Here is a 23866-nt window from a genome sequence, read left to right on the forward strand (position 1 = left end):
GCTGACAAAGGAACAAAATGTGTCAGTGCAAAAATAATCGTTGGGATAAAACGCCCCCCCAAGAATAAATAAATAAACACGCTGCACACATATACAGAGAAAGAGAGAGATAAAAGAAGGAGGGATATGGCTAAAGTCGGCCAATGGAATGAGAAGAGTATGATGGTCGGGGAGAGGAGAAATCCAGAACTGCGGAGGCTTTTCAAAAGTTGCCACAAGGGGAGGAGAGAGAAGGGCCGGCCCTGACAGGAGGCAAGGTGAACCAGCTGCCTCAGGTGGCAGAATTGGGCCTCCACGTAGGGAGGCGGAACAGCGGACCCGTCTGATTTATGGGGTACAATCTATCAGGTGAACATCCTAGTGGATTAGGGCTCATGGTAATTAAGCAGAGGTGGGATATTCGTTTTGATTTTCAGAAACCGGCCTGGCCTTTCTGGCTGAGAAGGGTCACAACCCTCTATTCTCATGAGCTCTTAATGGTCATCTCCCTTCTGGGTACTTGGGTCCAGGTTATCTGAAAGATCGTATTCTCCCTTATGAGCCTGCCTCTGCTTTGAGATCTTCTGGGGAAGCCCTTCTTTCAGTCCCACCATCTTCACAGGCGCGCTTGGTGAGAACACGGGGTAGGGCCTTCTCGGTGGCTGCTCCGGTGCTCTGGAACCCTCTTCCCGGGGAAGCTAGACTGGCTCCCTCCTTGATGGGCTTTCGGAAGCAGGCTAAAACTTCTTTGATCCGGCAGGCTTTTGGCGAATAATCTGGGCCTCCGGCTACACTAAAGATTTTTGAAATTGTCAAGTATTTTAAATGCTTAATGTTTTAATATTGTAATACATTTAATATATATTTTTAAACTTCTGTATATTTCTTTTCATAGGTTTTAAAATGTATATGTTTTAAAAGTTGTAAGGCCGCCTTGAGGCCCAGTATTGGGCGAAATGCGGGATACAAATAATAATAATAACAATAATAATAATAATAATAATAATAATAATAATAATAATATGTTCACACAACCATTTCCACATCACAAGGGCTTAAATTGGTCTTGTGAAACTCCCAGCTCTAACCCATCTCCTCATAACTAGTAGTTGCCATATCCCTGAAAACATCTAGGAAATGACGTTTCGGGATGTTGTAATTTGCAATTTTTATGATATTGGGAGGGGATCAGGTGGTTCTTTTCACAGAGGAGTGAGCAGGAACAAAAAGACCCGGAGTTATAATATTCTCCACTGTGGGGGGCGGGGGAAGGAGGCTGTGTAGATGGGTTATACATCACTGTTCCAAAAATCTAGAAACGCCCCCTGTCTCCTCCTCAAAATAACGGCAGTGTTTTCTAACTGCAGAGCCACCCTTTATTACATGCAATGCAGAAGAGGGGAAAACTCGGATATTTTGGTGGTTGCAGCACAAAGAGAAACAGGAAAGGAAAAGGGTTTGGTTCTCCTTTTGGAATGCGTGCTGCTCCCTAAATTTTCCAAGTGACGATTTAAAACTTGCACAAGACCACATTACGCCAGTCCTTTTCCAGCTTCATTGGCTGCCAGTCCAGGTCCCGGCCCGATTCAAAGTGCTGGTATTAACATTCAAAGCCCTAAACGGCTTGGGGCCAGGCTATCTGAAGGAACGCCTCCTCCCATATGTACCTGCCCGGACCCTAAGGTCATCCTCGGGTCCTTCTCCGTGAGCCCCTGCCAAAGGAAGTGAGGCAGGTGGCTACCAGGAGCAGGGCCTTCTCTGCTGTGGCACCCCGGCTGTGGAATGAGCTCCCTAAGGAGGTTCGCTTGGCACCTACGTTATATGCTTTTAGACGCCTTTTTATTCTCCCAACATTTTAACAATCTAAATTTTAAATAACGTGGTTTTAAATTTGTAATTTTGCATTGCTGCTGTTTTTATCTGGTTGAGCTTTTATATTGTATTTTATATTATGGTTTTATACTGTTGTTTTATACTTTGAATGGTTTTAATTTTTGTGAACCGCCCAGAGAGCTCCGGCTATTGGGCGGTATAGAAATGTAATAAATAAATAAATAAGGGATCCCGGAGCTGGAACGGAGTGTCACACGTCTGAGATTGCTGCACAGCTGTAAGCCCCAGAACCCGTTCTTCTGTTTCAAAATTGCTCCAAATCATCTTGCCCTTTCTAGTTCTGGCAGACCACTTGGCCTTTCGCTCCACCGAACGTTTCTGCTCAGTCAAATTTACAACTCGAGCGGTGTGTGCAGAAATGGGGGCGGGGGAAAGAGGGAGTTTAAAACCAACTTCAGCAAATTGAATTTCAATATTATTAAGGAGCTACATTGGAATTGGCACACAAGATTGATGCCTTTAGCTCCAAGGTCAGATTACGAGAAGACAGGAATAGCAAAAAGGGGAATGAAATAGCGTTTAAAATATAAATAAAATAAGGTTCCCACGCACTGCTTGAGCTTATAACAGGAATGTGCACCCAAGAAATCAACTTCGCTGGGGGGGGGGGGAAGCCCACGTTACAAAGTTAAGCTGATTTATTGTGGTACAATCATATGGTTATACGTCTGAAGAAGTAGGTTACTGCCCACAAAACTCTGCAACATAAATCAGTTACAGCCCAATTTTGCGTTCGCTTCATCAGCAGTACAACCCACTGATTTCAGTAAGACTGCAATAGGATTGCTGCCTTCGAGCCATTCTACACATTACTCTGAAGGAGATGGAAGAATCGTGGACGGCATTGCACCCGACTATTGCAGGCAGGGCATGAGTGTGTTTTGAATTCCACCCCCCCCCTAAGGAAAATGATGCTTGCAGGCAGAAAGCTAGCAAATCAGGTTTTAAAGATTCCCATCCCTTTTGTCCTACCATGCTAGTTGACTGAATGCAGGGAGTTGTGCTTAATGCAGGGACGCACTCAAAAACACCTCCCCCTCCACCTGTGGTCTGAAGTGACACCGTGATGTCTTACGGTTGCTTTTCCAGCCTCACTCCCCACCTTGGTGATGCTAAAGAGCCGGGTGCCACCCTCAGCAATTAGATGTGACAGTTAAACTGGTTTAGGTTTGCAATGCAAAGGTGACTCTCAGCCCATCCAAGTTGCTCTCATAGTTATCTAGATGGGAAAATACATATTTTGGGGTGAGAGGGTGTTTTTTTTTTAAAATGGGGAATACGTGTGTGTGTGTGTGTGTGTGTGTGTGTGTCTGAACTCCAGAAGTACCATAGCAGCTCTGCCTGGCTAGATCCTTCGACAAGGGCGTTGGGAGCCATGGGGAAAGCGCTGGGGATCATGGGACATCCGTTTCTCCCAAGTCAGCCTTCTGAGAAACCACCACAGTGCCTTAGAAATGGTAAAAAGGAGAGGTGTGTGGATGACAGGGAGCCATGGAGAATTTCGAGCCCTATGGGGGTGTTGCGTGATTTAAGGAACCAGCAAGCGGCGGCGGCAGCAGCAGCAGAATAGTAAAATAACCTGGAAACTTGGAATAGAGCGGGCAAAAGCTAGCGCGGCGTTCACCAGTTTTACAGTGTGCTTTTGCAAAACAGGATGCTCCGGCTTTGGTCTCCACGCCCCCCAAACTCAGCAAGGAAAGACACGCAGGACTGGAGAGGTGGAGGGTCAGGCAGTGCGGCTCCAAGCCCCCCACCCTGGGCAGCAAGCCTGTATGAGTGCCAGACATCGGACAACTTAGGGCGAGCAACCGACACCACAGATCTTAAAAGCCGCTTTGGGCACGCACGTTTTCTTCGCTTCGATTTCTTTCCAAAGAGATCTACGGCTTCTGCCCCTTAAAAAAAAATATGATCCCAAGAGGCACGGGTTCCTTCTAGATTCAGAAACCCCCCACCCCGTCCCTTCTCTTCTTTACCCTTGCAGAAATTAAAACAAAGCCAAGGAATGAAGCATAGGGGCATTTATACTCCAGCCCTTTACGTGTCTACTCAGTGAGTCCTATTAAATCCAATGAGGCTTGCTCCCAGACAAATGGATTCCTGCACTGAGCAGGGGGTTGGACTTGATGGCCTTAGAGGCCCCTTCCAACTCGACTAGTCTGTGATTCTATGAACTCAATCACCTCCAGTTCTACTCGGGGGAAGGCGCAAACGACTGCTGAAATTCCAACTTCTGTGGCAGCCGCCCTCCCACAAGTCCTCGGGGGAATCAACAAAGGTACATGCTCCTTCTCCTTTCCTCCCCCATCTTCCCCCCAAAGTCAGAGCAGCTTTCCTGAGAAACCGAGTTGTTGACCGAGGCCGTATTTCCTGGCTTTGAGAGAGCGAGATCTTACGGGAGAGCGAGCGAGCGAGTTCTCATCTAGCATTTCAAATCCCTTGAAATCTCCTTAATCTTGTTATTGTGAAGAACTCGACCCCTCCCTCCTCTCTCTCTCTCTGCCTCCCCACCCCTTCCACTACGTGCCGAATCATTCCAGGGACAAAATCACCCAAACATTTGTTTTGCGGGCCGGGCCAGGGAAGAGTGTAACTCAGCCAAAAAGCTGAGTTTTTTCCTTTTTTTTTTTTTTTTTTTTGTGAAAACCAGGATGCTGAATACATCCTGGGCCTGGGAGGACGTTACAGGTAAGGTGTGGGTGTATCTCCCATCTCCAAGAGACCTAAAGTAGCAGTAGGGATGCAGGGAGGGCCGTACCACATCCCCACCCCAAATGATTATTATTATTATTTAGTTATATAGCACCATCAATGTACATGATCAAATCAAAGAATAGTAGAGTTGGAAGGGGCCTCTAAGGCCATGCAGTCCATCCCCTTGCTCAATGCAGGAATCCACCACCTTTAAACATCCCTGACAGATGGTTGTCCAGCTGCCACTTGAAGGCCTCTAGTGTGGGAGAGCCCACAACCTCCCTAGGTCACTGGTTCCACTGTCGTACTGCTCTAACAGTCAGGAAGTTTTTCCTGATGTCCAGCTGGAATCTGGCTTCCTGTCACTTCAGCCCGTTATTCCGTGTCCTGCACTCTGGGAGGATCGAGAAGAGATCCTGGCCCTCCTCTGTGGGACAACCTTTCAAGTCCTTGAAGAGTGCTCTCATGTCTCCCCGCAATCTTCCCTTCTCCAGGCTAAACAGGCCCAGTTCTTTCAGTCTCTCCTCGTAGGGCTTTGTTTCCAGACCCCTGAACATGCCTCTCTTGCTTGGTTTTTCTGCCTTTTTCATTGAACCCGTCACCTAATCTATCTATCGCAGCTCTCCCGTGCTATTTAAACCTCTTCTGTTGACTTGCAAGCTCTCTCGGTGACCTACACTCACCTCTCTCTCTCTCTCATCTTTCTTTCCACGCCCTTTAGCTCCTCTATTACACTAACCCTCTGTACTTTGCACATTGCATCCAGGAGTGAGTGCAGTTCGGTCTTTGTGGGCTTCACCTCCTCCCGAGCTCTGGCGGTCCTCTTTAAAGGGCAACATCCGCTCCTTCGCATATTTCAACGTGGGGAAAGCCAGCCCTGCCGTGTCCGGAAGGCCCCTCCAGCTCATCCTGCGGAGCGGGGCCTTGGCTTCAAGAGTCCTCTTCTGATGGGGCTCTGCTGACTATATCCCCTGTCCCCAAGACTGCAGACTTTCTGCATTGTCCTTGGAACGCTTCACCATCTTGACGTTTGTCTGGCTCTGTCCTGCGGCTTGCTCCGATGCCAAATAAACACTCACATCTCTCAGTCGCTCCGTCTCTCTCGACGGGCGGCACCCAACCCTTTTCCTGAGCGCCACGCGCATCCGGTAAGCTCCGTAAACCTGCAGGCAGACTCCGTCTTCTTACCCACCCCCACAGCACCCAGTTAGTATCTGCCCTTTAGATAAGATATCGTAATCGTATGAATAAATTTTGATTAAGGTTGCCAGACAGCTAGATTTTTAATAGCCTGGCCAGAATTTCACCTTCTGGGCCAAATGCCAGAAAAGGAAGGGGGGAGGACTCTGAAGCCAGAAAAATTTCATAGAATCATAGAATAGCAGAGTTGGAAGGGGCCTACAAGGCCATCTAGTCCAACCCCCTGCTCAATGCAGGAATCCACCCTAAAGCATCCCTAACAGGTGGTTGTCCAGCTGCCTCTTGAAGGCCTCCAGTGTGGGAGAGCCCACAACCTCCCTAGGTAACTGATTCCATTGTCGTACTGCTCTACCAGTCAGGAAGTTTTTCCTGATCATAGAATCATAGAATAGTAAAGTTGGAAGGGGCGTACAAGGCCATCTAGTCCAACCCCCTGCTCAATGCAGGAATCCACCCTAAAGCACTCCACCCTATCGTGGAGTGATAATTTTCAGGATTTATCTGCTTTCTAGAAGATCGTTTTAAGGGCTATTTATAGTCTTAAGTGTGCCTAACACACCCTGGCCTTTTATTTTATTATTAATTTTTCACACCTTTCTTTCAGAAGGCACTCTACACATGTTCAGAATACACTCTTCCTTTAGGCACTTTTCGGCTGCAACGCTAAGCATACTTACTGTTTATTTACTAAATTTATACCCCACTTTTCCAACTAAAAATAGTGCTCAAGGCAGCTAACGATAAAAATACAGCTAAAATACAGAATCGTACGATTAAAAACGTATCACTTACTCTTCGTGCGGGGAAATAAGCCGTATTGGACTACTGGAACATACTCCCAAGTAAACCTCCACAGAACTGCACTATTCTTTTCTTTTTTTCTGTTTCTTAAAACCTGTTCTTATCCACTTAGGGAAAAATACTTTGTATAAGCTCAGAAGCAACCAGACTGAGGCGCCAGAGCTGATGGCCTCAGTGGGGACAAACTTTGCCTCCCCACTCCTCACAACTACAACACGAGGATATAACAATACTGTCCTACCTTGGAGGGTTGTTGTAAGGACTGCGACTGATAAAGGTGGCACCTTGCAAAAGGTGCCAAGCTAATTCAGATGGGGCGAAAGCCATCAATTCTACCTCTCCCTTCTCCCTACTGTGCTCGTTTTGGATTGAAAATATGTGTCTATCCCCCCCCCCCCATTGCCTTTCTATAAAATAATGCACAATCTGATTACAACATCTTGGTTTCCGGGGGGGGGGCAGATTTAACCATGCGACAGCCCTGACTTGCAAATAGAAGCCAAATAGGTTGGCTGCAACGGACGATAACCTATATCAAGCGTTCGGAGACGCCTCAGTGATTTGTAGTTGGGGTGAGGAGCAAAAGGCTCACTCTCAGCGCACCCCCTTAACCCGGAAGAGAACTGAGAATCTCTTCCGCCTTGCTCCCGAGACTTTTGGCTACTCCGTGGCCCACTCTTCATTGGGGGGGGGGGTCACAGGAAGCACTGCTAATCCTTAGAGGTTATTGGCCCTGCTGCTGCGAAGCTGTTCACCTGCTTTCTCCAGGTGAGGAAGCTCTCCCGGGCCAGGATCCTGAACATTTGGACACAAGGTCCAAGGAGACGGAACAAATCCGTCTCGACTAGACCAGCAGGTGCTAGATTCCACGCTGATCCCTGAATGCTTTGGGTGTCCCTCGGAGGTACGTGAGCGCTGGACTCGTGACTCCTCCGAAGACCACGAAAGCCCTGGATGGCTGTCCCTGCAACACAACCCTCTACCGTCTAGAATAACTTTCCTCAACCCAGTGCCCTCCAGATGTTTTGGACTCCAACTACCATGATTCCCAAGCAGTGGCAATCCAAAACATCTAGAAGGCTGACCCAGAAGGCTATGGGCTCTTGAACTGGCATGTTGAACTGGTGGATCATCCAAGGCCAAATTATATGGCTCCAGCAGTTGCATCATAGAATCATAGAATTGCAGAGTTGGACGGGGCCTACAAGGCCATCGAGTCCAACCCCCTGCTCAATGCAGGAATCCGCCCTAAAGCATCCCTGACAGACGGTTGTCCAGCTTCCTCTTGAAGGCCTCTAGTGTGGGAGAGCCCACAACCTCCCTAGGTCACTGATTCCATTGTCGTACTGCTCTAACAGTCAGGAAGTTTTTCCTGATGTCCAGCTGGAATCTGGCTTCCTTTAACTTCCTTTAACCCTTTAACTTGAGCCCGTTATCAAGCCAGTGCTGTGGCAAATGGATCCACCTTAGGGCTTTTCAACGTATGTACCTGCCTGAACCTTAAGATCATCCACAGGGGTCCTTCTCCACGAGCCCCTGCCAAAGGAAGTGAGGCAGGTGGCTACTAGGAGGAGGGCCTTCTCTGCTGTGGCACCCCGGCTGTTAAATGAGCTCCCCAGAGAGGTCCGCCTGGCGCCTACACTGTACTCTTTTCATCACCAGCTGAAGACCTTTTTATTCTCTCAGTATTTTAACACTTAATTTTAACTTAAATTTAAATTTGACTGTTCTAACTCTGTATTTTAATCTTATATCAATTTTGCTGCGTGGTTTTTATCCTGGTTGTGTTTTTTATACTGTATTTTGTATTTGTGTTTTTAACCTGTGGTTTTAATTTTTGTGAACTGCCCAGAGAGCTTCGGCTATTGGGCAGTATAAAAATGTAATAAATAAATAAATAAATAAATCAAGCTTTTAACTTGCCACTTTACTGAGGTTTCTGCTTCCAAATTCTTTGCGAGATAAAGATCCAATCCTCTAAACATGCCCCCCTCCCTGGGTGTTTCCTTCTCTGCCTTTCTATATGTTACATTACATAACCTCTAGGTGGTGCTGTGGCATAGCAGAATTGTGCAACTACACTAGGATTTCCTTCCGTCATTCTTGGATATACCAGACTTTCCCGGCTAAAACAAACAAACGCTAAAACGGTTGCAAAGAATGGGAGAGGCCCTGGAGGATGATCACGTCATGTCAAGCACCCGCACGCTACCGTGAGTGAAGAATAATAAACGTACAATAAATGCCTCGTGTTAGAAAGGCTCAGAGTCGCAACTACAGGCTTGCTGCCCAAGATCTTGAACCCAGCACTGTCCGTCCTGTCCTAGGTCCTGTCCCTTATTTCAGCATGAAGCCAGCTTGGACAGTCCTGGGCCTGCGTCTTCCTATCTAGTCTGGGCCACAATTCGTGCCCTCTCGGCAACGGAGTCGTTCCGGATCAGGACCCGAGCAAAGAGAGGAATGAGGAGGAGATATGACTTTACACGTCTCATCTTCTCCCTCTGCTAGCGCTCAAGCACAAGGATCTGTTAAAAGCATCATGGACGAGCCCCTCCGCCCCCAAAACCTGGAACTGACATTGAAACAGTGGGGTGTGTGTGTGAGAGAGATGAAAGGTTAATTAACCAACTTCTACAGCTGGCCCTAACTTCTCTGATCCTCTATTTAAAGGTGAAACATTATGAGTATTTTAGCCACATATAAAGGTGCACTATTATAATAGTGGCTCGCCGCTCTGACCATGTTACTCCACTTCTGAAATCTCTTCATTGGCTTCCAATTCACTCCAGAATCCAATATAAACTTCTCCTGTTGACCTACAAAACTTTTCACTGTCTAGCTCCTGCCTATCTCTCCTCTCTCATCTCACACTATTGCCCCGCTCGTGCTCTTCGCTCCTCTAATGCCATGTTTCTCGCCTGCCCAAGGGCCTCTCCTTCCCTTGCTCGGCTTCGTCCATTTTCTTCCGCTGCCCCTTACGCCTGGAACGCTCTTCCAGAACATTTGCGAACTACAAGTTCAATCGCAGCTTTTAAAGCTCCGCTAAAAACTTTTCTTTTTCCTAAAGCTTTTAAAACTTGATGTTGTGCGGACTTTCTACTGTTAGTTTTACCCTACCCTGTGCCTGCTTACCCTACCCTGTGCCTGTTTGCATTCTCTTCCCCTCCTTATTGTTTTACTATGATTTTATTAGATTGTAAGCCTATGCGGCAGGGTCTTGCTATTTACTGTTTTACTCTGTACAGCACCATGTACATTGATGGCGCTATATAAATAATAATAATAATAATAATAATAATAATAATACACATATAATACAGATTCAGCCGCAAAGTTGCCTGTGGGTTTTTTTTTTGGTTTTTGCGGGGACTCATTTTGCAAAAGGCCTTTTGGTTCAAAGACTGTAAAACTGGAAGCACGGTTTAGACAAAACGAATATGGCGCAAGACGAGGGACGAGATGGCGAAAGCCGCAAAGATGCAGAGAGAGAGAGAGAGAGAGAGAGGGAATGTGAGAAGAGGAAGCACGACAGAATGGAAACCAAAAATATTTGGGGTGGGGGGGAATGGGGGGTGGCGGGGAAAGGAAGCACGACCAATGAAACGGACAGAAACGAAAACACACAGGAACTAACTTTCAAGGTCAAACTCAGGGTCACTGAGAGGGCTGCTGAGGCCAGAATCTGCAGAAAACAGGAAAACAAAAAACAAAACAGAACAAAAAAACAAAAAATATATACACTTTTATAAAAAAAAAAACGCTACTCAACCAAGAAAAAAAAAACCGAACGAAAAAAGCAACACAAAATTTAAGAGGAAATGAAAGGGTCGGTTGTTTTTTTGGGGGGGTGGGTGGGTGGGTGCATTGGGCGGTGAGGGGGGACGTATTTTATTCTTCTTTCCCCTCTTTTTTGAGCGTCTCGTGTTTCAAGTTCTTTGTGCAACGCCGGCGGGACGAGGGAGGGAAGAAACGAGGCCAAGATTTCAGGGTTATATTTGGGTTTTTTTTTAAACCAGAGTCTTATTCCCCTTCAAGCAATGGGGTAAGTTCTTTATAGCAAATACAGTTATTCCGCCCCCGCCCCCCCCCCAACCGCTCCCTGTCGAAGTAAAGTTACATTGAGGAAACAAAACTTGGGAGGACGCATTTCCCCCAATCCCGCATCAGCAGAAGTGTCATTTCGTGCCAATTTTTTGTATTCCGTCCCGTCTTTACTTTGCTCACGTGTTGAGACGGAAAATAGCATCTAGTATTGTTCCTTTTTTTTTTTAAAGGAAAGAAACCCACCATGATTACATGCAAATACGTACATATATACAAACACACACACATGTGTGTGTGTGTGTACATACATATGTAAGAATATCGGAAAAATGGGGTTATCCCTAGTCATGCAAAGTAGCTGTAAAGGAACAAGAGGTCAAGGTAAAAGTTGTTCAAGTATTTACAAAAACGAACCCGGAAGTTAAGCAAGCAAGAGATATCAAACACCCATACAAATAAAACTGCGGGTTCTATGGCTGCAGCCCTATATCCACTTACCTGGCAGTAGGACCCATTGAACTCAATGGGACTTACTTCTAAGTAAATATGCACAGGATCGCATCGTAAAACTCCTGGGTCGCCTTGTACGCCTGGAACTACCTAACGGGACACCTCATGATTTCTAACTTCAAATCCTTCTTCAAGAACCCCCTTTTCTGCAGCGGCTGGGGCACAAGACACCCCACATGCCTTACTCCCAGGAAGAACACCGTGGCAAGTGGGGAGATCAACCTGGCCCCATCCATCGGCTGGAAAAGGAACAGCTACAGGGAGCTTCCCCACCTTCCCTGCTAGAAAGAACGCGTAGAATAACGTTGAAACTCAGAACTGGTGCCTGTGTTTTTCCTCTTCCCTCCTCCCTCCCTTTTCCTTTTGTGACATATCTTTTAGATTGCAAGCCAACGTGGCAGCGGCTGTCTTAGTCATCTTTATAAGGCGCTCTGGGACTCTTTTGGGCTGAAGAGTGGGGTAAAAAAAATATGCTGCAAATAAATCAATCCACGTCCATGTTGGCTGATGGGGGCTGTAGTCCAAAATGTTTGGAGCGCAGTAGACTGGAGAAAGAATGCCTTTCTCCAGCTAAGCAGAAGCAACCATAACTGAAATGGCCACATCCTGCCTCCACTTTCCTCTTCTTCCTCTGTTTTACCTTGTGTCAAATGTTAGATTTGTAAGCGCCTCTGGGCAGGGACCTGTCCTCTTATCCTGAAATAGTTGCATATACTTCTCCTGTCTATTCCTGCCTCTACATCCCTCCCTCTTGTTCTGTCGTTTTGCACTGCATTGAATTTTAGATTGTAGACGGCTAGGGGCAGGGACCCTGCCTCCTTGTACTCTGCAAAGTGCACGTGGATGGCACCATATAAAAAAGGAACTATAAAACAGAAGTGTTTTAGTAAACGTATCATGGACACGGAAATCCTTATGCCAGACACGCAGTGCCTTTAGGTGAAAGCGACAAGTTAAAAGTAAAAGATGGGTGAGGAGTGTCCTAAAGTCCACCTTTGATTTAAGTCGGAAACCACTTAAATTCTTCTTGTATGAAGAACTATGGTGAATGAGACAGACTGAGTTTTATCCCTAAGGCTGAGCGCTAAACAACAACAAAAATCATGAAAATCCTGGCTACAAAGAAGTGGAATCCGGCAGCATAAACCATGCAAATTAAGGACAATTGCATTATTTCTCTAATTCCCTTTAGCCTCATGTATGAAGGCTCTAGTAGAAATAGGAGGAGGAGGAATTTAATAGTAGTTTAACTCCTTGCTACACAGCACTAGAAATCTTATTCAGACACCCTTATGCACTTTCAAGCTTTGGCCTGTTATCATAAGGACTAGAACCCTACCTTCATAATAAAAAAGCAACATTAAGATTCTGCATCCAACAGACTATTTTTTTTAAGTGCCCCTACACGATGGCAACTGATTCAGAAAGCCCTCCTGCCTCAGCCTAACTCTCTAGTCTAGAAGCTTTCATTTGAGGAAGGGGAGGAAGAAAGAAAAAAGAAAAAGACAAGAGAAAAATAAAGGAGGAGTTAAGATGCTAAATGCTGAGTTTTAGCATTGGGAGGAGGCACACGCAAGACAGCAGAGGGCCTGGCCCTGCAGAGAGGGCTGTGCCACCGGGGCAGGAGATCTGGGCAAGGCATCCCCACATCCCCAGAGAAAAGACTGAAGAGTTTTCACACGTGCGTCAGGAAGTAGCAGCAGACACAGAGCAACAGCAGGAATGGGGTTGAAGACAGGGAGTCGTGTGCAACCTCTTTCGGCAGATGGGGATGCTATAGGCTGCGTTGAGAAGTATCTCAGGAAAGGCGTTGGGGGGGGGGGGCGTTGGGACAGGCCTGCCCCACACGGTGTAGCACAGAGGCTTTGCTCTCAGGGTCTTCCTATGCTCTGTACAGGGGCTGGTCCCCAATTACAGAAGCCTTCTCCGGCTAAACCACAGATGACCCATAAGCGATGCGATGATCGATTCGATCTGCTTAAATTTGCATTTGGGGGACGACGACTCCTACCCCCCAAAGGTTCTAAAGGCAGCAATAACGAAACAGATGATAGATGCATTCATGTCATCTCTTAGAAGATGCATTCTCTCTTCCGGACCACACAGAAGAGAAAGCCTCTTCCAAGATGGCGACAGCCTCTGTTGAAGCCGGCCAACCTCTTCAAAGAGCTATTTCCCCTCTCCTATTATAGGGTGACCCTATGAAAAGGAGGACAGGGCTCCTGTAGCTCGAACAGTTGTATTGAAAAGGGAATTTCAGTAGGCGTCATTTGCATATATGGGGAACGTGGTGAAATCCCCTCTTCATCACCACCGTTAAAGCTGCCCTCTTTTAAATCTGGTCACTCTAACATAGCTCCTGCAGCTTTAACTGTGGTGATGAAGAGGGGATTTCACTACGTTCTCCATATATACAAATGACCCCTGCTGAAATTCTCTTTTCTATGCAATTGTTAAAGATACAGGAGCCCTGTCCTCCTTTCCGTAGGGTCAGCCTATCCTATTACACAGGTGTGTGTCAAAGCAAGCATTTTAGGAGAGGCATCCCCTGCTCACTTTCTCAAAGATGGAGAAAGCCTCTTTTAAGATGGGCTCGTCATCTTCTGGGGCTGCATGATTCACGTGTGTATATATCACAGCAACCACTATGTTAGAAGAGGCATTCTCTCTTCCGCACCGCACAGGAGAGAAAGCCTCTTTTAACTGGGCACCAATGTCTTCTGGTAATACAGCACATCATAACGCAGCAGGCAACAACATAAAATAGGAATTCCTCCTCCTTCTCCTTCACACAGGAAAGAATGCCTCTTAGAATCATAGAATAGCAGAGTTGGAAGGGGCCTACAAGGCCATCGAGTCCAACCCCCCTGCTCAATGCAGGATGACACTTTCGAGCTGCGTTTTTTAAAAATACATATATTTAAAAACTATATTCGTAAAAAATTAAGACTATTTTAACCTATTTGTTCCATCTATTGAAACGTTGCTGTCTTGTGTAATCAATCAAGCCCCCCCCACCTAAAATACTTAAGATTCTAAGCAAAACTGAATTTTGTGATCTGTGCAAGTCACACACGCACACTCGCCATTTTAGTTTACGTAATTTATTCTGCTTTTTTTAACCATCCCGCACGATTCATGCTGGTTTTGCTAGCCACTGGAGTGCGGGGAGGGATTCCGACAGGCATTTGCCCAGCAGAAATGTTTTCCAGCAGTTCCTCTGAGATTTCAATAGGCATTCTCTCAAAAAAACAATCAAAAAACCAAGTTCTTAGTCCTGATTGTCCTATCTTCCAAACAATCAGGGCTGGGAACTTGATTTTTTTTTTTTAACATTAAGCAGAGATGATCAGGAAGCAAAGTTCTGCTGCCAATACTATCCTGTTTGAGAGCTTCCTTCTGCTCATGTAAAAACGGCATGCGCCGCGCACCGCCTGCAAACAGTGACCTGTGCAGGTACAAATGGATGAAGTCAGCCTTCGTTCAAAGCCACTGGAAAAGTCTGCCGTCACTGAGCCTACATCGTACGTTCTGGGCCCTGCCATCGCTGCCGCTTCGCAGGGGCAGCCACGAAGCGTGCAGCCTCACTGGCCACATGTAGCGACCACCACTGGCCCTGACGGAGATTTCTTCAAGGCTGCGGGGGGCGGACGGGGACGGACGGGGACGGCACGCAGCGCGTTACCTGGCGTCTGGAAGTTGATGCGCCTCATCTCCACCGGATCCTTGGGGTGATGCGCGGTGATCTCGGCGTTGTTCAGCAGGCACTTGATCCGCGGCTCGGAGTCTTTCCTTTTGCTGGAGAGAGGAAGGAGAAAGACGCGGGAAGAGAAAAGAGAAGAAAAGAAAAGACAAACCAGTGATGCAGGCGGTTGATTACGCCCAGTGCTTTGCCTATACCACGGGTAGGGAATCCCAGGCCGGGGGTGAAATCCGTCCCCCTCCCCAGATTTCCTTAGATGACACCCCCCCTGACTCCCAACCACCAATCATGGGGCAATTTCCTGCCTTTCGTGCAGTTTTCTGCCCCATCTGAAAGAATGAAATACTTCCCCTAAGGCATAGAGCTATAAGGTGCAATCCTATGCACGGTTAGACAGAAAAAAAAGTCCTGCAACTCCCAGCTTGTCCCAGTTGTACGTCTCTTTCTTCTGTCTAAACATGCGTCGGATTGGGCCCTTAAACTGGACTACACTGGTATTCGTTGTACTTTTGCCTGGGCCCGCTTTGTTTCCAGCCCTGGAATGTGGCCATCGAGAGCTCCTCCAAAACGCAATTCCCCCCTTGGGCTGAAAGAATAGATTCTATGTCAGTTAGCCAGCGGAATCCTGCATCAAGCCAGGCTGGATTTTGCAAAAATCGGGCAAACTTCATTCAAACCAATTTGCGCTGACCTTTTCTTTATTTCAAAAGCCATCTAAAACCCCCCCAAAAAACATCTGATTGCTGAGGTTATGAAAGATGAAAGCGTGCTGTGCTTAGCGGAGTTGCAATTGCCAAGTATTGGAAAGTGAAAGGCACTTTTCAATATCAGAACAGATCTAGAGAGGTCCGGAGTGCAGCTCAAATAGACAATTGGAGGAGCCTGGTATCGATGCAGGAACAGAAGGATTAACTCTGGTAGGCTAAATAAAAGGTGGGAACTTTTCAGCTAGGACTGGGGCTGTACATGTTTGGGAATCAAACATCGTGATGGATTTTACTCAACTCCACGGGAGCCCACAGTCACGCAACGGCAGAGTTAGAACACGTTGCGTGGGGAGAACCCCCTAAAAGCTCAACCGTTGAGTGGAGTTTTCACACTGCGTTGACTAGCGTGTTGTCTGAACTGAGCCTATGCCTCCCCACTCCCGGAGGTGAGTCGGAGAGGCCCTTCTGCACGTCCCATCGCCAACACTTTTCGGGAACGGGCCCGCCAGATGGCAGCTCCCAGTCTGTGCAACTCTCCGTCTCATGAGATTCGTTTTGCTCTGCCCGCTCTGATTTTCTGCCACCAGGTTGAGGCTCTTCATTTAGGCAAACTGGTTTGGCCGTATTTCTTTCATTTGTTAAACAGAAAGATAGATTCTGTCTCCTTGGCTTTGCTCGGCTGTACTTTAGTTTTAACGGGATTACTATTAGATGTATTTTGTAAAAAAAGAAAGAAAGATTACATTGTAAATCCCGCCACTTAAGCACTCTGTTAGGGTGGAAAGGTGGGAGATAAATCCCGCAAATAAATCAACAAGGTAAATCTCTCTCTCTCTCTCTCTCACTCACACACACACACACACGCAAAACAGTAAATTTGAAACAAAAACACAACATTAAAAAAAACCCACCACATAGCAGCACTAAAACACAAAAATTGAACCTCACTGCTGAAGTCAGGAATGATTTCAACAATCCAGTAAAGCCAACCAGTCAGCAAACCCAGTAATCCAACAAAGCCAACCAGTCAGCAAACCCAGTAATCCAGTCAAACCAACCAGACAGCAAGCCCAGCCTTTACCTTCCAAAGGCCTTGGGAAATGGGTTGGCCTCTCCTCAGTTTGTCCTGAACTAACTGGAAATAAATCTCACATGGGGTGACTGCAAGCACGAGACGGGGAGAAACGCTCAATTCTACCCACTCTCTCTAGAACAGCCTTCCCCAACTCAGTGCCCTCCAGTTGTACTGGACAACAACTCCCATTATCCCCATCTGGCATGGCCATTGACAGATGTTTCCAGGGGCTTGCCCCTTCCCTTGTCATTCTTGGAAATCTTGCAATAACATGCTTTTGGGGGATATTTTTCCTTCTTCAGCATTAAAGCTGGCTGGCATTTTACCACCAGCAACATTTCAGCAGTTCAGCCGCATCTTAAGGGACTGCGCTTGTTCTGCGTATTGCATTTAGGTTTCTAAGGGTGCTCCTGACCGCTACCAGTGCCAGAGTGACCCATTTAAATGCTTACCTGTCTGGCTTGCTGTCCAGGGAAGCGTTTTTTTAAAAATAAAGTGGAAGAAAAGAAAAGACAAACGTGAGGATTAGAATGGGAATGGCAGAGGTGGGGACCTATTCTCATTGACTCACAATCCCCCTAAGCAAACCCTCACCCCACAACCCAGGGGTCTCTACCATTTGACCAGTACACACCTTCCACAGAGAGGGATGTCCGTCACCTGGAAATCCAGCCCTTTTTGGGGCTCGTTGGACTTCCGTGGCATACTCAACTCGGCTTGCTTTTGTGAGCTCAGCCGCACAATCTCCCCAAGTTCTGGAGACTTGGCCCCCGAAAGATAAATATCTGTGCAAATTATGGCAAATTTGCGTAATTGGAGCAAATTTCAGCTGTAAGTCGCGCAAAGTTTTCATACTTTGTGCAAACGATGGCTCTGATTCAGGCAAAGGATGCAAATTTGCACAACTTATGGCCAAATTGGGTTTTTTGGAATGCGTTTTGTTTAACGGAAATCCCACCAGCTGGCCCGCCTCGTTGTGCAGTGAGTCAGGCCAGCTGGAGGATGAGGGCATGGAGTCTGGTGGTCTGAGCTGATGAGTTTCATCCCCCGGCTGGATTTTTCCAACATGGTAGATCTAATAACCCTGGTTCATAGATTTCCTAGGCTGGCTGGGGCACGCTGCGAGTTGTAGGACTTTCCCCCTGCCTCAACATGCATAGGATTGTGCTGTTAAAGCAACTCTCAAAAGTTTGAATGGGCACAACCTGCTTAATCATAGACTCATAGAATCATAGAATAGCAGAGTTGGAAGGGGCCTACAAGGCCATCTAGTCCAACCCCCTGCTCAATGCAGGAATCCACCCTAAAGCATCCCTGACAGATGCTTGTCCAGCTGCCTCTTGAAGGCCTCTAGTGTGGGAGAGCCCACCACCTCCCTAGGTAACTGATTCCACCGTCGCACTGCTCTAACAGTCAGGAAGTTTTTCCTGATGTCCAGCCGGAATCTGGCTCCCTTTAACTTGAGCCCGTTATTCCGTGTCCTGCACTCTGGGAGGATCGAGAAGAGATCCTGGCCCTCCTCTGTGGGACAACCTTTTAAGTATTTGAAGACTGCTATTATGTCTCCCCTCAATCTTCTCTTCTCTAGGCTAAACATGCCCAGTTCTTTCAGTCTCTCTTCATAGGACTTAGATGGGTATCTGTATGAATCATAGAATCATAGAATAGCAGAGTTGGAAGGGGCCTACAAGGCCATCGAGTCCAACCCCCTGCTCAATGCAGGAATCCACCCTAAAGCATCCCTGACAGATGGTTGTCCAGCTGCCTCTTGAAGGCCTCTAGTGTGGGAGAGCCCACAACCTCTGACATAGGTCAGAGGTAGGCTACCAGGTGCCATCCAGATGTTTTGGAATACAGTTCCCATCAGCCCCAGCTAGCATGGCCAACGGTAAGGGATTGTGGGAAAAGAGGTCCATAACATCAGGGAGGTACCAGGTTGCTTTCTCGGATGTAGAGGAAGGAACAGACCTAGCTGTTTCAGAATGTGAGGGATTGAACCACCTTGGCAAACAGATGAACCAGGAGTATTCCATGCACCAGAGCATGTGAAAGCAAGCCTCCCAACATCTAGTCTCTGGTTGGGGCAGCAACCGGTGCCCCCACTGGAAGGGGAAGCATCCCACCCCACCAGTGTGGGGGAAACACGCACTCTTTGGAGGCACAGACACTCAAGCGCGCACTCTTACTTTTTGTACAGAAGGATAGCAATGACAATGCAGATAATAAAGACCACGGCTAAGACCGGACCGATAACCCAAATGAGGCCTTCCTCTCCTTCAATCTTTGGCTGTGGATCTGAGTTGTCCATCTGGATCGGCTCAGAGAACGGGCTGGCGGCATACACCTGACGGAGAGATCAAGCAGAGGAGGCAAGATATATCTCTCTATCTAGATAGAGATACATAAAAATATCGGGAGGCGGTATATAAATAGGGCGACAATAGCAGTATTTACATCCGTCTTCGCGCGTGGCAACATTAGTCAAGAAAGAGATCGAAAGAGACCGGTGATAGGAAATCAATTCAGTTCAGTTTGATTTGGGATTTAGGTCAGCAATTATGAGCGTCAGTGGAGGGATGAAATCAACCACCCCACTCCTGGTGAAAAGTTCTAAATTGACTCGTGATGATTGCTGCTTTTGGATTTTGACCTGATATTTCGTAGTGTTCTTGATTATGCTGTTAAGAACAGCAGAAGTGCCCTGTTTGGTATCTATCCTGCTTTTCCGCTGCATAACCTCTAGATGGCACTGTGGCATAGCAGAATAGCGCAAATACACAAGAGGAAATTGCGCTGTCTTTCACTTTCGCAACGAAGTGTCACATTTTCCCTGCTCTAAAAAACACACAACGCCTCACCGAAAGCACTGGTTAGACATAGAAGTGAAACTGGAGGGTTATGATGACAAGCGCACGATAAGGGAGACGTTTTTCACCCTCTCTCAAAATACTAGAACCGAATGGGGTCATCCCATGAAGCTGATTGGTGGGAGATTCCGAACAGGTAAAAGGAAGGACTTCTTCACCATGAAGATGTAGTGATGGTCAGCAGTTTGGATGTCTTTAAAAAGGGCTTACACCGAATCCATGGAGGAGAATGCTATTAATGGTTACTGATGGCTATGTGCCACCTCCAATATCAGAGGCAGGATGCCTATATACACCAGTGGCTGGGGAACATGGGTGGAGGGTGCTGTTGCACTGTTGGCCTGCTTGTGAGTTTGTCTGGGGCAGGTGGTGAACAGAGCGCTGGACTAGATGGAGCCTTGGTCTGATCCAGCAGGGCTCCTCCTATATTCTTATGCCTTGCGTTGGAAAGCTGTAAAAAGCTCTGTATTCCAAACCTGCATGGAAACCCAATTGTGCATCCAGAGATACCCAAGAAGGTCTCCATGAATCGACGCTCGATATGTAATACATATCATAGAATCATAGAATCGCAGAGTTGGAAGGGGCCTACAAGGCCATCTAGTCCAACCCCCTGCTCAATGCAAAAATCCACCCTAAAGCATCCCTGACAGATGGTTGTCCAGCTGCCTCTAGTGTGGGAGAGACCACCACCTCCCTAGGTCACTGGTTCCATTGTCGTACTGCTCTAACAGTCAGGAAGTTTTTCCTGATGTCCAGCCGGAATCTGGCTTCCTTTAACTTGAGCCCGTTATTCCGTGTCCTGTAATCTGAGAGTTACAAGCTGGTGTGTGTGGGGGGGAGGAATTGGGGAGGCTGGGATGAGACCTACAGCTTCGTTGCTGCGCAGCACCGCCAAGACAAAAACCACGTATTTCTGCCCGGCTTCCAGGGCTTTGTTCTCGAATCCCTCGTAACGCTTCATGTCTCCCAGGACGAAGAAGGAGGGCAAGGACAGGAAGCGGGCGGCGATGTACGGCTTGTGGAGGTCCAGTTGGCGGGAATGGCGGAGACTGCGGCGTTGCAACCGAGAGATCTCTTGTATCAGCTGGGGAAGGAGACACAATTAAAATAGGCGGCAGAGAAAAAGGGAAAGGGGGGGAAAAACAGCCCCGGGAGGAAAAGAATATGGCCATCAACAGAGGACCTTCTTCCTTGCCCGTCATCAGAGGCGTTTCGGCCGATGCGTACAAGGGACGGGGCCTTCTCAGTGGTGGGGCCGAATCTCTTGAATGAGCTTCCATTGGGGGTTTCCTGAAGATGGCTCTAAAGACCCAGCTGTCTTTTTAGGGCCCCAGAGCATTCTGGGACGCAAGCTCAGCTTGTGCCTGAGCAGCAAGGAATCCTTTCCGCCTCACTCTGGGCCATCCTCCTTAGGAGTGTAAAATGTGCTGGGTGAACCTGGGGCATGCACTAATCCTGACACTCACCTCTTCCAAGTCCATTTCTTCGGGACTGCTGTACGGGTTCTGGAACTGGCCACTTCTGGATTTCTTCAGGGGGACGACCACAATATAATACGCCCTGATAATCCGAGAGAGAAGAGGGACAGAGAAAGAAATCAGGGGGGAGAACAAGTAAAGAGCGAACGAGAGGGAAGAACGAATCAGCTGAGAATTAAGACTAAAAGTGGAACGAGATATTAAAAGGGTCCGGAGGGCTGACGTTGCAGAGAGAGCTCCGGTTATGGGCTCCCCTCTGGCCCACAACCATGCAAACTTCTCCACGGTAACGCCTAGATCCAGGGTAGAAAAATCTCTTCTTCCCCTTCCTCTACTCCCTCCCCACCCCGATCACTGAACATTTGCGGCTTTTCTGACTTTTGTGAAGTTCCACCCCATTTTAAAAGGCTGAAATGCCTCCCCTAAGGCTATTTATTTATTTATTACATTTAGGGTTGCCATATTCTGAATCCACAAAACCGGGACAATTTTTTTTTTGGGGGGGGAGGGAGGGGGCTAGGATTTTTTTTTAAAAAAACTGGGCAATATGTAAAGGTCTAGGGAAAGAAAGAAAGCTATCTAAGCAGTAGTTATCTAACACTGCAAACTTTTGTGTGTCTACTCAGAAACAAATCCTATTAAGTTAAATAGGACTTATTCCCAGGTTAAGTATGCATAGGATTGCAGCCTAAAGCACTTAAGCACCTGCAGATAAATAATAGGAAAAGAACAGTTTAAGCAAACACTAAATTACATTTCTCCACTAGTTCTCAAAAGCTAGAGGAGACTTCAGTATGGAGGCTGACACTCCACCTAGCAGGCTCAAGGCACCGTTTCGGAGGTTGGAATTCCTCCGGCCGGCTGGAACAGGAATCCGGGATTCTTGACTGACTGGTCCGGGACATTTTGGAAATGCTTGGAAACCGGGACATTCCTGGTTTTCCGGGACGTATGGCAACCCTAATTACATGTCTATCCCACCTTTTTCCCTACGAGGGACCCAAGGCGGCGTACCCTCCTCCTCTCCAGTTTTATCCTCGCAACAACAACACCCCTGTGGGGTAGGACAGGCTGAGAGTCAGAGACTGGCTCAAAGTCACCCGGTGAGCTTCCATGGCTGAATGGGGACTAGAACCCGGATCCCCCGAGTCCCAGTCCATCACCCTACGCACTGCACCACACTGTCTCTCTCTCTTTATGCTGCACGCAGGCACAGGTGTGCGCAGCACTCAGGTAATTTTATTTTTTTTAAAGAATTTAAAGGCCAAAATTTACAGAATAATCACAAAGGGCATTATTTTTATTTATTAAGGACTGTAGACATCGCTCCTCAAGCCCCAACCTTGGTCAGGCTTTGTAGTGATCCTGGCTGGAGGAGCGCCTTACGAGGTGATATGAGCCTTCGAGGGCCCTCCTCTTGGCCTCTTTGAAGCATGGCTCGCAGCAGAGAGGCTCCTGGCAAAGGGATTCCTTTTCACTCCTGCTGCCAGGAGCAATGGCATGCTGTCAGGGCGATGGGAGCAGAGCAGCCGGAGGGCAGCTGGAAGATTGTTCCCGCTGCGTCTGGATCCCTGCTCAATGCTCCCCTCAATTCAGCACTTATTGCTTAAGACATTAGGGTGTGCCTGGGCACACCAGGCACACCCCTCGTGCACGCCTATGTTGGCAGGGCTTACAAACGCAGAAAGAAACGTTAAAACGCAAGGGCGGCGCTCTGCTTTCCCTTTACATACTGTGCCATCGCGTCTGAGCCTTTCACTTCCGGCAGGGTAATCACCACGCTGCCGTCCATGTCGTGCCGGTAGGAGATTTCCGGTTTCTTGCCCAACATGTTGGCAGCAGTCGAAACCTCCACTTGCTGCTGGAGGTCTCCCTTGTCGCCTTTCCGGCCAGTCAGGGAGAACCTGTATAACGTCTGGGGCTTCAGGTGGGTGATGAGCTTCTTGGTCGTGCGTCCGTCTACTTCAATTTCCTGGCCGATGTTCTCGTGTTTGATCTGGAGAAAAGACATGGGGAGAAGGGGGACTGAGTTTATAAAAGAACAGAAGCTCTGCTCTGTTGGATCAAAGTTCCATCTGGATCAGAATCCTTTAAACCCTAGTGGCCAGCCATAGAATCATAGAATAGCAGAGTTGGAAGGGGCCTACAAGGCCATCTAGTCCAACCCCCTGCTCAATGCAGGAATCCACCCTAAAGCATCCCTGACAGATGGCTGTCCAGCTGCCTCTTGAAGGCCTCTAGTGTGGGAGAGCCCACCACCAACCTAGGTCATGGGTTCCATTATACTGCTCTAACAGTCAGGAAGTTTTTCCTGATGTCCAGCCAGAATCTGGCTTCCTGTCACTTGAGCCCATGATTCCATGTCCTGCAATCTGGGAGGATCGAGAAGAGATCCTGGCCCTCCTCTGTGTGACAACCTTTCAAGTCTTTGAAGAGTGCTATCATGTCTCCCCTCAATCTTCATTCGTAAAGTACATAGAATCATAGAACCATAGAATAGCAGAGTTGGAAGGGGCCTAAAGGCCATCGAGTCCAACCCCCTGCTCAACGCAGGACTCCACCCTAAAGCATCCCTGACAGATGCTTGTCCAGCTGCCTCTTGAAGGCCTCTAGTGTGGGAGAGCCCACAACCTCCCTAGGCAACTGATTCCATTGTCGCACTGCTCTAACAGTCAAGAAGTTTTTCCCGATGTCCAGCTGGAATCTGGCTTCCTTTAACTTGAGCCCGTTATTCCGTGTCCTGCACTCTGGGAGGATCGAGAAGAGATCCTGGCCCTCCTCTGTGGGACAACCTTTTAAGTATTTGAAGAGTGCTCTCCTGTCTCCCCTCCATCTTCTCTTCTCCAGGCTAAACATGCCCAGTTCTTTCAGTCTCTCTTCATAGGGCTTTGTTTCCAGACCCCTGATCATCC

The 23866-nt window shown here is 47.6% G+C and overlaps 1 protein-coding gene across 1 annotated transcript in view; it reads right to left on the reverse strand.

Annotated features, from left to right (window-relative positions):
* Window positions 1-23866, reverse strand: part of PTPRS (protein tyrosine phosphatase receptor type S) — a 219968-nt gene that overhangs the window by 37093 nt on the left and 159009 nt on the right. The window contains exons 17-23 of the mRNA XM_063147033.1: window positions 22688-22950; window positions 20943-21036; window positions 20345-20560; window positions 18793-18950; window positions 17059-17070; window positions 14807-14919; window positions 10202-10249 (exon numbers count right to left, since the gene is read on the reverse strand). Coding sequence (XP_063003103.1) covers window positions 10202-10249; window positions 14807-14919; window positions 17059-17070; window positions 18793-18950; window positions 20345-20560; window positions 20943-21036; window positions 22688-22950 — 904 coding nt within the window. The remainder of the gene's footprint in view (window positions 1-10201; window positions 10250-14806; window positions 14920-17058; window positions 17071-18792; window positions 18951-20344; window positions 20561-20942; window positions 21037-22687; window positions 22951-23866) is intronic.

Source organism: Elgaria multicarinata, chromosome 23, assembly GCF_023053635.1.
Source record: "Elgaria multicarinata webbii isolate HBS135686 ecotype San Diego chromosome 23, rElgMul1.1.pri, whole genome shotgun sequence".
Taxonomy (NCBI): Eukaryota; Metazoa; Chordata; class Lepidosauria; order Squamata; family Anguidae; genus Elgaria; species Elgaria multicarinata.